The 17,652-nt window shown below is 46.0% G+C and overlaps 1 protein-coding gene across 1 annotated transcript in view; it reads left to right on the top strand.

Annotated features, from left to right (window-relative positions):
- SCN11A (sodium voltage-gated channel alpha subunit 11) overlaps positions 1-17,652 on the top strand; it is an 80,058-nt gene that overhangs the window by 4,589 nt on the left and 57,817 nt on the right. The window contains exons 3-7 of the mRNA XM_077773979.1: positions 117-218; positions 7,855-7,983; positions 9,257-9,360; positions 13,884-14,057; positions 15,283-15,346. Of these exons, the coding sequence (XP_077630105.1) occupies positions 117-218; positions 7,855-7,983; positions 9,257-9,360; positions 13,884-14,057; positions 15,283-15,346 (573 nt within the window). The remainder of the gene's footprint in view (positions 1-116; positions 219-7,854; positions 7,984-9,256; positions 9,361-13,883; positions 14,058-15,282; positions 15,347-17,652) is intronic.

Raw genomic sequence — 17,652 nt, 5'->3', positions numbered from 1 at the left:
CGTCTGGCTGGGGCCGCTCTGCGGGGGGACGGGTGTGAGTCCCCCGGGCGCGCCTGCGGGGGGCCTGGGGCGCCGCCACGCCGGCCCGTGTACCTGCCTTAACGCACAGCGGCCACCGTGTTCAGCGTGTTCATCATCGGCGCCGTGGTCACCAACTGCGTGTTCATGGCCACCGCGTGCGGGAAGGACGGCAGCAGCCTGTACGCCGACAGCGCCGAGTAAGCGTCCCGCGCCCCGGCTCTGGGGGGTCAGGCCCGGGTCCCGAGGGCGCCCGCGGCGCCCGTGATCCCAGCTGTCGCACAACAGCTGGCGGGGTCCGTCTTAGTTTTGTGTGCATACTTTTTACAGTAGTTCTTAAAGACCGTTAAAGATAAGAAGCAGCCCACACACAACTTTTATGTCTAACTTGTACGTGGCTGTCTTTGTGTTTAGATGGGCTTCATAGTATCTACTTTTGTGGTTATATAATAATTTATCAGGCGAGTAAACCATAATTGACTGAAGTGTTCTAGTATCTTACTACTATAAGTATCACTGCAACAAGCATCTGTTTTGCCTAAAGCTACTTTTTAAAAATGATTACTTTTCTTAGGATAGAGTCTCAGAAATCGGTTTACTAGACCAAAAGGTACATTTTAATGCTTGAAAAACATATGGCGACAAAATATTTTCCAAAAACTTTGGGAAAGTTATTAATTTATAGAGCTAAAAATATTTACATGTTCTTCATTTCCGGATGGGCTGGACTTTGTGTTTTAATTTGTGAGTTGTGTATGCCCATCTTTGCCCATGTGTCATTTTTGCTTTTTTCCTGGTGAGGTTGAGTGACTTTTTCCTATAATTATTAAGTCCTTGTAATTTTTAGTTGGTTATTCAGTAATACAGTTAATTCTTCAACTTAGAAAGTTCTATATTTTGATAAATATTCTCTTAGATGTTGTCCTTGTTTTCCTAATATAACTTACTTTCTGCTTTAGTCTTTCAGGAATATACTGAATAACTGACAGAATAATAAGAAATCACTGATTTTCTTCACATATTTTTGTTCCCATATTTATGTGATAGGAGCCTTCACAGTTAACATACAGAACATTCCAGACACTCTAAACGTTTCCTCATGCCACTTGGCAGTCAATCCCTTGACCCCCACTCGCAACCTCAGACAAATACTGATCCACTTTCTGTCACTCTAGAGTAGTACTGCCTTTTCTGGAATTTAATATCAGTGGTCTCATATAATGTATATGATCCCTTCCTTTCATATCTGGCTTCCTCCACTAGCATGTTTTGAGATGCGTCTATGCTGTTGTTTGTACCACTAGCTTTTCCTCTCCTTGGTGTTGAGTTGTATTCCTTGGTAAGAATATATCATAATTTGTTTTCCCAGTCACCTGTTGCTGGACATGTGGCTTGTTTCTAGTTTTTGGCTATTGTGAATAAAGCTGCTATGAACATTTCTGCATAAAAGTCGGTTTGTGAGGGGCAGCTGGGTGGCTCAGTTGGTTGAGCATCTTGATTTTGGGTCAGGACATGATCCCAGGGTCATGAGACGGAGCCCCACGCTGGGCTCTGTGCTGGGTGAGGAGCCTTCTTAAGATGCTCTCTCTCCCTCTGCCCCACTACCCTGCTCATGCTCTTACTTTCTCTCTCTCTCTCAAAATTGAATTAATTAATTAAAAGTCTTTTTGTAGATATATGTTTGCATTTCCCTTGGATAAATACCTAGGAGTGGAATTACTGTGACATATGTTAAGTATATGAGTAACTTTGTAGGAAAACTGCCACACTTTTCCAAAGTGGCTAAACTGTTTCACACTCCTGCAATATATGAAGTTTCAAAGTCTTCGTTAATTTCATCCTTAATTTGCTCTTCTATTTCTAGCTTCTTGAGGTACGAACTTAAATAGTTGGTTTTAAACCATTCTTCTTTTCTTGTACAATTGTATAAAGCTGTAAATTTCCAACCATGCACTGCTAAAGAAAGCTTCATCCCACAGATTTTGATACGTTGTCTTTTTATTACCTTTTGGGTAAACATTCCCTACTTCTTCTTATGATTACTTCTTTGTCCACGTGTTATTTAGAAGTGTGTTTTTTCCAAATATTTTACATTTTTCTAGTTGCCTTATTGTTAATGATTTCCAATTTAATTCTGTTGGAAAGAATATACTTTGTAAGATTTAAATCTTTTGAAATTAGAAGAAACTTATTTTATGGCTCTGTCGTGGGGAAGGTTTCATGTGCACTTGAAAGAATGTGGATTCTGCAGTTGCTTGATACGATTGTCTGTAAATAGTCCTATTAGGTTAAGGTGGTTGATAGTGTCATGTAGATATTTTATCCTTTTGCCATTTCCATTAGTACTGCTGCGAATTACTGAAGAGAGGCTTAAAATCTTCATCTATGATTGCGGATTTGTCTATTATCCCTTCATTTTGGCAAATTTTGCTTTATGTATTTTTGCAGCACTATTATTAGGCACATACAGATTTATGGTTATTATATCTTCCTGATGTATGCATTCTTTTATTAGTATGAAATGTCCTTCTTTATCTCTAGTAATAGTCCTTTTAGTATGGGTTTTGTCTGAGGTTAATATAGCTACTCCAGTTTTCTTAGGCTCATTGTTTGCATGGCATATCTTTTTCCGTTCTTTTACTCTCAACCCTTTTGTGTTTTTGTATTTATAGTGTATCTCTTGTAAAGAGCACATAGTTGGTTCTTGTTTTTTTATGCAGTCTACTTTCTAATCTCTGCCTTTTGATGGAATATTTATTTCATTTGTATTTAATGTAATTATGAATATGCTGAAATTCAGGTCTGCTGTTTTTCTTGTGGTTTTCTGTTGGTCTCATCTGGTTTTTGTTCCTTTGCTCTTCTGTTGTTCTTCCATTCCTGCCTTCCTTTTTGTTAATCAGGTGTGTTTAATATTTCATTTTAATTCTCTACTGTTTTTTTTTTTAGATTTGCTTCTTTGCATTACTTTTTAGTGATTGCTCCTTCTCTGTTGCTAAGTGGGACTTGGGATCTAGTTAAGGACAATGAGCTTGGGGCTATGCCTTGAAGCAAGGAGCATGGACACCACTGAGAATAGAAATGATCCTGGCAATATCACTGGGAAAAATGGTCTCCCCTTTTGATAGTTGGCTATTCCATATGAGGAGCTAACTGAGAGTGCGGGAGCTGCTGCTCATTCTTTACTGCAGTATCTCTGGAAACCTTTGTAGTCAAAGTGGGATCTGTGGAGGAGGCAGATTCAGGAGTGGGTATTGCTCCCATAGTGGTGGTCTGCCCTGCTCAGCTCTTCTAGGGAGATGGAATGAGTCTTCTTTTTCCTATTACTGGAAGGCAGTGGCCCAATTGGATGCTAATCTGCTCAAAGGCCATTTTTACTACTAAAAGACCCACAAGGCAGAGATATGAAAGAACCCTTGTCTAGGCTGTAGGGAAGCTACTGCTGTCTCCTGGTGGCATTCGTACTGGCAAAGGATGCATGACACCGAGGGTGGGAGGAGGAGGCTGGAAACGTTTTCATAAAAGAAGGCATGTGGCTGAGTTATTAGGCCCATGGGGGGAGAGTTTCTCTAGCTTTGTCAGTATCCTTTGGTTAGAAAATTTTTAAATGGGAAATTGATTCCAAGTCAACAGCTCTCAGAGAATGAATGCCAAAGTGCCCTAGGATCAGGCGGTGGTGTTCTGTTAACCTACCTGGACACCACCACACATGGCTCTGATTGGATACCCTATCATGCTTGAACTGACAGTGACACATTGCCTGGTGGGTTGGGGTCTCTCTGTCATGGAGCTCCCAAGCGCTGTTCCTTGTGGTGAGCATGGCTCTGCTCCATATCAGATGTCACAGTTGGTCTTCCTGTCTCTCTGTTGGCTTCTGCTGGGAGTGGGAGGTGGGAGGCCAGGCCGTCAGGTAGAAATGGCACTCAGGGGCTGCTGTCTCATTTGCCCGAGATCTAGATGGAGACTTGCAAAATCCCACAGATCTGCCATTTCAGCCTTTTCCCAAAATACCCTTAACTTTGTAAATTATACCTGATTTTTAAAATTGGTATTTCAGGGAAGGCATGAATTAACCTGCTGTGTTCTTTGTTACCTATAAGGTGATCGGCTTAGGAAAAAAGGCTGAAGCAGAGAGCAGCTCATAACCATTTCTGCTCTTAGATTTGGCTACTTGGGATTTTTCAAGTTCCCAAGATCTTAGTTCTTCAGCTTTGTGGGCTGACAGTGGTTGGATGTTCTACAGAAAAGGTCCATTCCTTTTACTCTGAACGAACAGATTGTTTGAATTGATCATTTCTGTCCCCAAAGTGGAACCTGTTTGTGTGTGTGTGTGTACATGCACGGGCATGCACGCAAGCAGACCCAGGCTTTTTGACAGCCTGTTTTAATTGTGGTATAATACACATAACATAAAATGTACAATCTTAACTATTTTAAGTGGTATTAAGGTTATTCACATAGTTGTACAACCAATTACCACCAGCCACCTCCAGAACTCTTTTCATTTTGCAAAACTGAAACTCTGTGCCCATTAAACACTAACCCCCTTCCAGGCCCTGGCAACCGCCGTTCTGTGTTCAGTCGCTATGCATTTGACTGCTCTAGGTGTCTCACTTAAGTGGAATGATACGGTATTTGTCTTTTTGCGACTGGTTTATTTCCCTTAGCAGAATGACTTCAAGTTTCCTCCATGGTGTAGCATGTATCAGGATTTCCTCCTTTTTAAGGCAGAATAATATTTTTTGGTGTGCACATCTTATTGATCAACTTATCAGTTGATCAGCGGACATCTGGGGTTGCTTCCATCTCTCAGCTATTGTCCAGAATGCTGCTGTGAGCATGCATGTACAACTGTGTCTTTGAGATCTTGCTTCGGTTCTTCTGGATGCGTATCCACCAGTGGGATTGCTGGATCAGGTGGTAATCCTATTTTTAATTTTTTTGAAGAGCCTCCATAGTGTTTTTCCTGGCTGGTTGCACCTCTTTCACAGTCTTACCAGCGGTGCACGAGAGCTTCTGGTTTTCTGCATCCTTACCAACACTTGTTATTTTCTGAGTTTTTTGGGAAGTAGCCATCTTAATGGGGATGAGGGGATATTTCACTGTGGCTTGGATTTGCATTTCCCTGATGATTAGTGATAGTGAGCATCTTTTCATATGCTTGTTGGCCATCTGTATGTCATCTTTGGAGAAATATCTAATTCAACTCATTTAGCCATTTTTAAATTAGGTTACTTGATTTGTGCTGTTTCTTTTTTTAATTAAAATCTTTTTATGGAAACATAATGACATCAATATTATATTAGTTTGAGGTGTGTCGTGATTCAATGTTTGTATACATTGTGGAATGATCACCATAAGTCTAGTTACCATTCAAAGTTTTATAGTGTTATTGACTATGTTCCCTGTGGTGTGCATTACATCCTCACGTCTTATCTATTTTATAACTGAAAGATTGTACCTCTTAATCCCCTTCACCTGTTCCATCCATCCCCCCAATCTCCTCCCCTCTGGCAGCCATCAGTTTGTTCTCTGTACCTAGGAGCCCATTTTGTTTTGTTTTGCTTTTTAGTTTCCACATATGAGTGAAATCATACAATATTTGTCTTTCTCTGTCTGACTAATTTTACTTAGCATAATAACCTCTAGTCTATCTGTTTCCATGAATGGCAAGATTTCTTTCTTTTTCTATGGTGGAGTAATATTCCATTGTGGACATATACCACATTTTCTTTACCCATTTATCTATTGGTGGATACTTAGATTGCTTCCATCTGTTGGCTATTGCAAGTAATGCTATGTGGCAGCATGTATGTCTTTTCAAATTAGTGCTTTCATTTTCCTTGGCTAAATACTCAGAAGTGGGATTGCTAGATCATATGGTACTTCTATTTTTAATTTTTTAAAGGAACCCCCATATTGTTTTCCACAGTGGTTGCACCAGTGTACATTCCCACCAACAGTGCGCAAGGGCTTCCTTTTCTCTGCATCCTTGCCGGCACTTGTTTCTTGTCTTTTTGAGAATATTCACTGCGACAGGTGTAAGGTGATATCTCACTGTGGTCTTGATTTGCATTTTCTTCATGATTAGTGATGTTGGCCGTCTGTATGTCTTCTCCGGAAACATGTCTATTCTGGTCTTCTGCCCGTTTTTAATCAGGTTATTTGTTCATTTGATATTGAGTTGTATGAGTTTTTTATATATTTTGGATGTTCACCCCCTATGGGATGTATCATTTCCATATCTCTTCTCCCATTTAGTATGTTGACTTTTCAAAAAAATTTTTAATGTTTATTTATTTCTGAGAGAGAGAGAGAGAGAGAACGAGAGAGCACAAATGGGGTGTGGCAGAGAGGGGGGAGACCACAGAATCTGAAGCAGGCTCCAGGCTCTGAGCTGTCAGCACAGAGCCCGACGCGGGGCTCAAACCCACGAACCGTGAGATCATGACCTGAGCCGAAGTCGGACGCTTAACTGACTTAGCCACCCAGGCGCCCCTTTAATCCATGTTTTAAGTGTTTTATTTATTTTTGAGAGAGAGAGGGAGAGAGAGAGAGAGAGAGAGAGAGAGAGAGAGACTGAGTGCTAGTGGGGGAGGGGCAGAGAAAGAGGGAGACACAGACTCCAGAGCAGGCTCCAGGCTCTGAGCTGTGAGCACAGAGCCCAATGTGGGGCTCGAACTCATGAACCATAAGATCATGACCTGAGCTGAAGTTGGACGCCCACCCTACTGAGCCTCCCAGGCGCCCCAAATCTTTAATCCATTTTCAGTTTGTTTTTGTATATGGTGTGATTTTTTTTTTTTTGGTTGTTAAGTTGTGGGAGTTCTTTGTATATTCTAGATTTTAACCTCTCATCAGTTATATAATTTGCAAATATTTTCTTCTAGAAGTTTTATAGTTTCTGCTCTTGCACTTAACTATTTATTCCATTTTGAGTTAATTTCTATACATGGTGTAAGGTAGGGGTCCGACTTTATTTTTTGCTCGTGGATATTGAGCTATCCCAGTGTTATTTGTTGAAAAGGCTATCCTTTTTCCACTGAAGAGTCTTGGCATCGTTGTTGAAAATCATATATGTGAGGGCTTATGTTTGGGCTTGCTGTTCTATTCCAGTGTTCTATATGTCTGTCTTTATACCAGCACCACACTGTTTTGATTACTTTAGCTTTGGGATAAGTTTTGATATAAGAAAGTCTGAGACCTCCAACTTTTTCTTTTCCAAGATTGCTTTGGCTATTCAAGATCCCTTGAGATTTGGGGTCCTGAAAGGTGAATTTCAGAATGGATGTTTTTGTTTTTGCAAAGAATGTCATTGAGATTTTGATAGGGATTGCACTGAATCTATAGATCACTTTGAGTAGTATGAACGTCTTAACTGGATTAAGTCTTTGGATCCACGACCATGGGATATGGAAAGATCCAGAATGATCCAGCTTTAACCTTGTTATTTATTCTCTTTGTTTCTTTGCCATCATCCCCCTCTGTGCATCAAAGTGACAATTCTAGAATAGTGATGACAAAATAGCAGTGACAGCCCCCATCCTAAGGCCCCATGTTGGCTAAAACAACTCTCAAGAATTGGAGAGTTGTGGCCATGGAGCTAAGCACTGAACAGAGCCTACGGCTTTATCTGCGGGCCTGTTGCTTAGAATTTCTGACAACTAGAGCTTGCTTACGATGCTTGCCACTCTGAACTCCGGTTTACTGAAAATCAGAATGTGAAATGCCACATCAAAATGCAACAAAACCACATAAAGGCCAGATAAGACAGATGGGCTCTCTGCTTTTCACGTCACTTATCATGTTCCTTCTTGTTCTGAATGATTTACTTTGTAGGTATGTCTTCACTGGGATTTATATTTTTGAAGCTTTGATAAAAATATTGGCAAGAGGTTTTGTTCTGGATGAGTTTTCTTTTCTTCGAGATCCATGGAACTGGCTGGACTCCATTGTCATTGCAACAGCGTAAGAATGTCAAAGATGTTTATTGAGGAGACTTGGGGTGGGAAAGAAGCTCTTTGGCTTCCACCAGGGGTCTGTGTGGGTCCATGTGAGTAGCTATGCGTGTCCTAATAATGCCTAGAGCTCTGAGTGCTGTGTTGGTTGGCCCTGAACAGCATCATGCACCCAACTGGCCAGAGGCCTCCGCACGTGATTCCATTTCTAGGCCACATTCATGCTCTCATTCCTTCAGCCATTCACTCCCCAAACAGTGGCCTATGATGGGCCAAGTTCTGTGCAAGATACAGGGTTGTGATAATGAAAACAAAACAAAACAAACAGACATGGTTCTCACCCTCTCGAAGCTCACAGTCCAGATGGAAAGAGAGAAAATTAACAAGGATTGCAATCTGGTTAGGGTGACTGCTGGGACAGGGCTGGGCATGCGTCAGGCTGTCAGAAGGTGTGGGAGGAACCACAGAGCCTTAAAAATCTTTGGCTCCTGCAAGCTCTTATGGAGTTGTCCTCATTTTCTTCTAGAAGTTTTATCGATTTGGCCCTTATGTTTAAGTCCATGGCCCATTTTGAGTTAGTTGTTGTGTGTCTACTGTCTATGACATGAGGTGAGGGTTGAAGTTCTTCCTGAAGAAAAGGACATCAGGTTGGCACCTGGATGATGAGACAGAGTTGGCAAAATAAAGAACAAGGAGAGGAGTGGCAATCACCGGCACGGTAACAATAACCTAGCGTTACTTAATTTGTGCCAGCCATTGTTTTAAGCATTTGGCCTATGTTTTCCTATTTAGTACCCGCAAAAGCCCTTTGTGATAGATGCTACTAATTCCCAAGTTTTACATTTGGAACTCAAGGGTTGTGTGATCTGGGCTCTTGACAGGTGGTGTAGCGCAGTGGTGAGAGTCAGACTGCCCGGGCTCCTTCCGGGCGTGGCCACACAGTGAGACCTCATGGAAGCGCACCAGGCCTGGAACTTGATAGTCAGCCAATAAATGTTTTGATTGACTTCTCTTCCCGATAGCTTGTGGCCATAACTGCATGGACTATTTCAAGAGATCTTCATCTATGTCCGAATGTAAAAATGAGCTGGGAACAGCCTCCTGTGCACTGTGTGGTCCACAGCAATAGAGAATGATATTACCAGACCCCGAGATTAAGGTGGGGCCAAGAAGATGAGGCCCCAGATCTCACCGTGGTGGACAGAGGGCTGAGGCCGTGTGGGGACACACAGTGCAGCTGCCGGACCGAGGAGGCCCAGCTCTTCCTGTGCTCTGTCTTGTAGGTTTGTATCATACTTCCCGAGCATCAGCACCAGCGGAATCAGTCTGTCGTCCCTGCGCACCTTCCGGGTGTTCAGAGCTTTGAAAGCAATTTCAGTGGTTTCAGGTAAGTCGAGCTGACTTTTGCCATTGCCTCTTAGTGGGAGGAATGTTCTTGTAGATTTAAACTTTCTCAAGATGGCATATCAACCAAAACCAAACAAATTCTGCTTTATTCTTGTATTGGGTCATTCAACAAATGCGTCTTTGAGCACCTACCACATGTCTACACAGTGTGCTAGCTGCTTGGGGTATAGCAGTGAGTGAACACACAGAGGTCCCTGCCCTCATGGGGTTCACATGCTGAGTGGGGGTAGGGAGACAGACACCGAGCAGTAACTGTAATAAATAAGTAATTACCTGCCCCGTTAGAAAGGGCTCTGCGCTGTGGGAAAATGAAAAGTAAACGACACCAGGGCTCCTGGAAGTCATGGGTTCAGGGAAGCAGGATGCAGTTTTCAATAGAGCGATCAGGCTAGGTGTCAATCCATCCCAGAGGGGCTATGGCAGCGGATTTGAAGGCAGTGAGAGAGTTTCACAAGCAGATGTATGGGGAAGAGTGTGCTGAGCACAGGCAGGAGCGAGGGGTGCAGAGACAGGAATAGAAAGGGTACAGATGGGGCCGGGCAGACAGAGCCAGGGGCCAGGTGGTGGAGGTGGGACCACACTGGTGAAGGGGGGGGGCATGTAAGCACTAGGAGGACTTGGGCTTTGCCCTGAGATAAATGGGAGCCATGTGAGGGCTTTGAGCAGAGGAGTCACATGATCTGAGAACGTTTTTGTCTTTTTTTTTTTTTTTTTTTTAAATGTTTTTTATTNACGCGGGGCTCGAACCCACGAACCGCGAGATCATGACCTAAGCGAATGTCGGACGCTTAACCGACTAAGCCACCCAGGCGCCCCTGTCTTGTTTTGTTTTTATGGAAGTCGAGCTGACACCCAACCTTACGGTAGTTTCCGGTGTACAAGACAGTGATCCAAAAACTCTGTGAATTACACTGTGCTCACAAGCAGAGCTGCCGTCTGTCACCGTACAGCACTATTACAGCACCACTGCTTGTATTCCCTATGCTTTTTTTTAATGTTTGTTTGTTTATTTGGAGAGAGAGGGAGTGAGAGTGCAGGCAGGGGAGGGGCAGAGAGAGAAGAGGGGGGAGACAGAGAATCCCAAGCAGATTCCTCACTGTCAGGGCAGAGCCAGATGTGGGGCTCGATCCTATGAACCACGAGACCATGACCTGAGCCAAAATCAAAAGCTGGACGCTCAACCGACTAAGCCACCCAGGGGCTCCTATGTTTCCTATTTTGTGCCTCTCTTCTGCTCGGCTTACTCGTCACAGAACTGGAAGCCTGTACCTCCCACTCCCCTTCACCCATTTTGCCCCTCCTCTTTCTTCTACTCCTCTGGCAACCGCCAGTTGATTCTCTGTATTTATGAGTTTCTGTTCTGTTTTGTTTGTGCATTTTTTTTGAGATTCCACATCTAAGTGAAATCATGCAATATTTGTCTTTCTCCATCTGTCTTATTTCACTGAGTATAATACCCTTTAGGTTTATCTGTGTTTTTGCAAATGGCACACTCTAGTTCTTTTTTATGGCTGAGTAATATTCCATCGTATGTTTGTGTGTGTGTGTGTGTGTGTGTGTGTGTGTGTGTATTCACACTTACCATATCTCATTTATCCATTCATCTAATCTGACAGGCTTTAAATGGACCACTCTGGCTGTTGCATGGAGAACAGAATGAAGGGGCAGAAAGGTAGAAGCAGGGAAGTCAGATAGGAGACATGGCAGTTGCTGTGGAAATGTGCCACTCAGATCGGCTGCAGGGAACATAGCTGAGTAACGGTCCCAGCTGCCACATCTCTGGATTCACCGCTGCATCCGTATCCATGCCAAGATCGTGCTTTCCCTACACGTCAGGGGGCCTAGCGCAGGCCCGTTCCTGAAGGACGTGGGCCCCATCCAACGGGAGACTTTAGTTCAAGGGCTCCTCAGCCGCCTGGTTGCAACCCTCTCACAGAGGCTCTTCTTGTCCAGCCCTGCTTCCTCCCGCCCCCCTTTCCCAGCTGTCAGCCCCGTGTCATGGCCTGAGGCCCCCCCTGCCAGCTAGACCCGCTTCCCCTTTGTCATCACCCAACAAAACCCTTGCGCTTCTCGTTCCAGAGTGTCTGACTCTCGGGGAATTCGGACAGACTCAAGAGGCCACTGTCATAATCCAAGAAAAGAGATGGTTGTGCTCTCAGATCAGGGGGCGGCGGGGGAGTTGGTAGGTAGTGGTCCGACTCTAAAATCTGAAGGTAGAAACAGTATTTCCCGAGGGGCTGATTGGATGTGCGCTGGAGTCTAGGATGAGTCCAGGTTTTTGGAAAGATGGAGTCATCATTAACGGAGCCAGGGAAGGCGGTGAGAGGGGCAGGGCAGATACGGAGTTGGCTTTGGGTGTGTTCTGTGTGAGATGGCCCTGAGGCATCAGGTGGAAGTATCAAGTGGGTAATTAGGTATATGAGTCTGGAGAGATCGTTTTGGACATATATGAGCCCATAAGTCTATATGAGCCTATAGATGATACTTGGAGCCGTGAAATCTCATGTGATTCCCCAAGAGAGTGAGCCTCGATGAAGAATAGAAAAGGCCAAGGTCTGGGTGCCAGGACACTGCCACCTTAAGGGGAAGGGAGAAGAGGAGAGATCGGCAAAGGGGATGAGCAGGAGCCAGCAAGAAAGTAGGAGGGAAAGGTGAAGGCTGGAAGCCAGGTAAGGAAGGGGCTCTCTGAACCGGGATGATGTTAAGGATGTGTTGTGACTATGAACACAGTTTATCAAAAATGAAGTTATTAGGCATACGCTTCTCCTCTCCTTCCTCTTTCCTTTTACATTAAAGCATATTTACTAAAAAGTATTCCCTCTCTGCAGTCCTTCCCTCCCGCCTTCTTCCCTTCCCTTCTAGTCTCTTCTATCAATGCTTAGCTCCACTACCAAGACTCTAGGCAATTTGGATCCTTTCAAACAGAGGCAGTGGGCTGGTTATTTTCTGAAACCTCAGAAAAACAACTGCATAATGATAACCTGGCAGTCAAGACACTTTATGTAGAATTCACCCTCTCCTTCTTTTCTTCCTCTTTTGCAAGGTCGACCTTGGTTTCCTGGGTTCAGTGAGGGGCTCTGTGCCTTGTGTTTCCGATGGGTAAAATATACATCAGGCAGTCACTTAGCAGCTATGGAGTTTCCTTCTTCATCTCTCTAAACAGGTGACCGTAGTTTTGACTCATGAAACACATGAGATCCCCGGATACTTTCTGGAAGTAAGGATGTGAGGCATGATCCTTTAAGGAGCTGTGGAAAAATCATTCAGGAATCACAGCCATCTTTCATCCAAGCCTTCTTGCTTTGGAGAAGACTCCAGCACGTTGTCATAGATGGGAGTCGGGCTCAGATAAGGTTGAAGCATCCTCTTGTTTGGCTGCAGCTGGGGTCACAGTGAAGGTCCCGGCTTGGCCTGAAGCCTCCTCCTTACATGGCCTTGCACTTTGAGGGAGGGTCATTTGCTGCGGGTCTGGCCTCCCACTAGATGCCGCTTTCTGTTCTCAAGTCTACCAGTCGTGCTTTACACTGGCCACCAGGAGCTTTGTCCCCATGTCATCCCACACGTCGTGGGTCCTGCCTGGCTGTGCACCTCCCCAGCGGTGCTGAGGGCCGAGCCCCCGGCGCAGAGGGGCGCTGGGGCTGATGTGTTCCGGCTCCTCAGCAGTACAATGTGCGCCTCCTTTTCCATCTCGGCGCCCAGGGACGTCAGGTCGTTTAGCCTGAAACCAGCTGGACGGGAGGGAGAAAAGGGATCCACGACACAATTCTGCAAACCAGGAAGTCTGTAAATGGCTACAGATGGGACTTTCCCTGCACGCACCCCCCTTCCCCTCCCCACAAAGCTGATTTTAAACATTTACCATCATACCAAAGATTGTGTCCTTATTTTGTGATGTGGCAGCCTCGGAGTGTGCCATGGGCCCAGTAGGTGTTTAGTAAATATTTCTTGAATTAAAAAAAACAAACAAACCCTATTGTAAGTAGTAATCTCAGTTTCCCCCCTCTTAGAATATTCTCATTATCTGGGTCCAGAAAGAGCTCCTCCTTCTAGCTCCTTGGCCCCTGACTGAGCGATGTCTCATGCATAACCTGTAGTGGGTAGTGACTCCGGAATGTTAAATACAGCTCTGTGTCCTTCTCCAGGGGGAACTACGTTGGCCTTAATGCTGCATGTGACCCCCAGCGCTGAGCTGTCTGCACAACTGTAATCCAGCTGCCTCTATGGGGTGTTTCTGCTCAATCTTCTAACTCGCTCTTCGCAGCAACCCTGTCCCAGGCACAGGGCTGAGCCCTAGACTGGCGTCCGTCCAAGGGCACGTACCTTCTCTGGCCGAGTTAGAACCAGAGCCCGTGGTGGCAGAATCCTGGGCCGGGCTAGTGCCCAATTCCAGCCTGCAATCCGGTGACATCTGGGGGCCCTGGACGTGCACTCTGTGCCCTTTGCCGGTGTCTGCTGTGTGTGTGTGGGGGGGCTCCCTCTCACGCCGCTCCTTTTCCTCCCCAGGTTTGAAGGTCATTGTCGGGGCCTTGCTGCGCTCTGTGAAGAAGCTTGTTGACGTGATGATCCTGACTCTCTTTTGCCTCAGTATCTTTGCCCTGGTAGCTCAGCAGCTCTTCAAGGGAAGCCTGGACCAGAGATGCGTCAGGAAGGAGTGTAGGGGTATGGACACCCTTGAAGGTAAATATCCCACCTTTCACACCTTGCTGTGTGCCTGGTTGCCTCTTGTTCTCACCACTCACACTGTCTACAGACCGGCAGTACAGAGTCTGTTGGGCGGAAGGATGGCTTCAGCCATTTGCGGTGCTCACACGGGCAGATGCGTTTCTTAGAGAACTGCCTCATTCTTTGGGTTTCCATGGAGAAGGCAAAGCCTGAAGCCACATCCACACAAGTGGCGTCAGCTCCTGTCCCTTCCCCTGTGGATCTGCCTTCTCTTTGTCATGTTTTGCGCTATTTTTTTTCAATTTGAGAGAGAGAGAGGGAGTGAGAGAGAGACAGACAGACGGACAGAGAGAACACACACATGTGAGTGGGGGAGAGGGGCCGAGGAGAGAGGATCGTAAGCAGACTCCATGCTGGGGCTCAATCCCCTGACCCTGGAATCATGACCTGAACTGAAATCGAAAGTCGAGTGCTCCACTGACTGAGCCACCCAGGCGCCCCTCATCATGTTTTCAAGAAGTCTTCAGAATGCCTGGATTTGGCCAACAAATTCCTAGCCCTCCTTCTCGAATATTTTCTCCAATGATATCAGTTTTTTGTTTTTTAATTTTTAAGTGTTTGTTTATTTTTTAGAGAGAGAGAGAGAGAGAGAGAGACAGAGCATGAACAGGGGAGGGCAGAGACAGAGAGGGAGACACAGAATCCAAAGCGGGCTTCAGGCTCTGAGCTGTCTGCACAGAGCCCGATGTGGGGCTCGAACCCACCAACTGTTAGACCATGACCTGAGCCCAAGTCAGATGCTCACCTGACTAAGCTACCCGGGCGCCCCGATATCACTTCTTCCTCCGCTGCAGCCTCTCCACACTGAGGCCTCACACGTCCCGGGTGTCACGGGGCTGCCCCGTTTCCACGTCCATCTTGGTTTCTGCAGCTTCTCACGGGTTGAGTCTGGGCCCAGCTTCCCCCAAGGCCCGGACTCGGGTTCAGTTTCGCGCACTGAGAGGCCACGGGGGTCACGGTGGCGTCCCTGCTTGCCTCGCCCTTCTCCTTCCTGCTTCCTTCCCCCCTTGCCTCTTGCTGCCTCCTGAGGCCTTACCCTCCGGCCTCTGGCCGCACAGCCCCGTCATTTTCGAGGATATTCCAAACCGCTGGCCCCAGGCACACCTGGCACATTTGCTGTTGTCTCTCCTTTCAGGTTTGTTTTTTTTTAAGTCCGAATTTATGATTCTTTCCTTATCAGACTATTGCTTTGAAAAGAAAGACTCGGCTGAATTCAGAATGTGCGGCAGCTGGCTGGGTGAAAGGTAAGAGGTTCACACTCTCCTTTTCTCTCCCAAGCGGGCCACCTGTGGACCTTTCGGGGTGACGTGCAAACGGTCTTCTTCTGCTGACCCGTGGAGGCAGCGGACAGACAGTCCTGACCCAGCGTGTGATGCAGCAAGTTCACATATGCAGCGTTAAGTTATGAACAGCCCATCACTGTAATTAATAAGAGTAAAATCAGTTATTTTTAAAATCAATAATAAAACAATAAGCTTATTGTAATTAATATTATATTACTGTAGACATTAATTTAATGTAATCAAATTAACATAACTTACAGATAATAAAAATTCATTTAGCATAATTTTAAAAACGAATATAATAATTATTTCCAAGTGTTTAGAGAAGCTTCCCTTGTCCCACAAAGTTATGTTGAGTTTGTAGCTGAGGAAACCCACTGAGAATGTCATACGCTGACTTTGTGGAGTGAGTGTGAGTGTTCAAGACTTTCAAAGGTTAGGAAGCATGTTTTGCCTGAGAGCCCCTGGAGCCCCTATTTTCTGATCAATGGCACTCATTAATCTCGTTAATGATGATTTAAGAGAGATGTGTAGCTACTGAGAGAAATCCCAGGGGATCTAGCCCTGTCTATAAAATGAGAGCAGTGACCTCTAATACCAGGGGGTGGTCACAGGTTCGGATTCAGCCAAACTCACAAGACGCCAGAGGCTTTAATCTAATACACAGTTTACCGAGTTTTCTAAAAGGATCCTTGACAGGACCCACTGCATCCACAGCGCTGTCGTTTAATGAAGGGACCAAGAGCTGTCACGTACAGTGCTTCCTCCACGCCACACGGGGCAGGTGCGGTCACTGTAGGCAAAATCCAAGGTGGGCTGGGCCACCTGGCCACACGGACACGGCAGCCGCGGCTTCCAAACGGTCTTTATTGTGTCTGCGTCTCTCTAAGCTGGTGTGCCAGCCTCAGTTCTCCAGTCCAAGTATAGTCGCAAAGCTCAGGTGTTTTATAGATGACCAGCTCCGAGTACATGATCTTCACCACTGATCATAGCGTGGAAGTTTCCAAGGAGACGGCAGGTCTGAGTTCACGCTCTGAGGCAAGTGTCCATCTGCCCGGGGCCCAGGCCCGGTCTGCAGCCTTTGCTCGCTGCCTCATTCCCTGCAGACCAGCCGGCTGGTTCTGAAGCATGAGTAGGAGGTTCTGGTAGGTGAGGGGATGGTGTGAACAATTCCATTTGGTAGACGAGTAATGGGGAAGGTTTTGCCTCTGAGGGGAAGTGGTCAGAGGGGAGTAAGAAGAAAGCCAGAAGCTTGTTAGGCAGAGGGCAGGAGACAGGAACTAACTCTGCATGGTCGGTAGCCCATCAGGGCCAAGGATTTTTACCTTGATCCCAAAGGAAACAAGGCCTGGCCAGGTTAGGTGTTTATAAAGGTCCCCGTGCGGCTACATGGAGAATGGATGCAGGGAGTAGGTGAGGCAGCCACCTGGGAGACTGATGTTGAGACAGACGACAGTCACGAAGCAGTGCAGCGAGATGCTGAGATGATGGATGAATTCCAGAGACATTCAGGAGGCAGAAAGAGCAAGACTTGTGAATCGGACAGGGGTGTTGGCATGGTCACTGTGCGCCAGTGCATGTGTGGGAGGGTGGTGGGAAGGGTAGCGGGGAGAAAACCGTTCCGAGGTGCTTCTCTTCCTTCCGGGGTGAGTGACTCGTGGTATCTTTGCGGACTTGGGACACTGGAGGGGATACCGAGGCACCTGTATAGGTGCACAGGAAGGCATGGCCATACAGGGAGAAACAAGCTGATATTTTGAATGGTGACCAGGAAATAAGGTAAATCAAGTATGTTGGGTTCGACCCCAATAGCTTCATGGAAGGTAAGGGCACTGAGACTTCATAGGGTTTCACTGAGGTCTGGGAGAAGGGGGCACAATGGATGTCTTCCTTCTGAGTCATCGTAACCCAAAGCCTACCACTCACCAATTCCTATTCTGCCCGCCAAGCAAATTCCCAGTTGGTCAGGACCTTTGATTGAATGTGAGTGATCAGCCAGGCTTACCAGGTATCTGAAGAAAGCCCTCGGCATAAAGGGGGCCAACATAAAGAAACAGGAAGAGTGGCCACTGTCATAGCTCAGGCAGCTATAATAAAATACAGTAGACTGAGTGACTCGTGGACAACAGAAATGTATTGTCACAGCTCTGGAGGCTGGAAGTCCAACATCAGGGCACCAGCTTGGCTGGTGGGGGTCTCTTCCAGGTGGTAGGTGGCAGTCTTCTCTGCTGTGTCCTCACATGGCGGGGGGGGGGGGGGGGCGAGAA

This window comes from Crocuta crocuta, unplaced genomic scaffold, assembly GCF_008692635.1.
Source record: "Crocuta crocuta isolate KB4526 unplaced genomic scaffold, BGI_CrCroc_1.0 scaffold541, whole genome shotgun sequence".
Taxonomy (NCBI): Eukaryota; Metazoa; Chordata; class Mammalia; order Carnivora; family Hyaenidae; genus Crocuta; species Crocuta crocuta.
The sequence above is the reverse complement of the archived record's forward strand: the minus strand, read 5'-3'. Positions and strand labels throughout refer to the sequence as shown.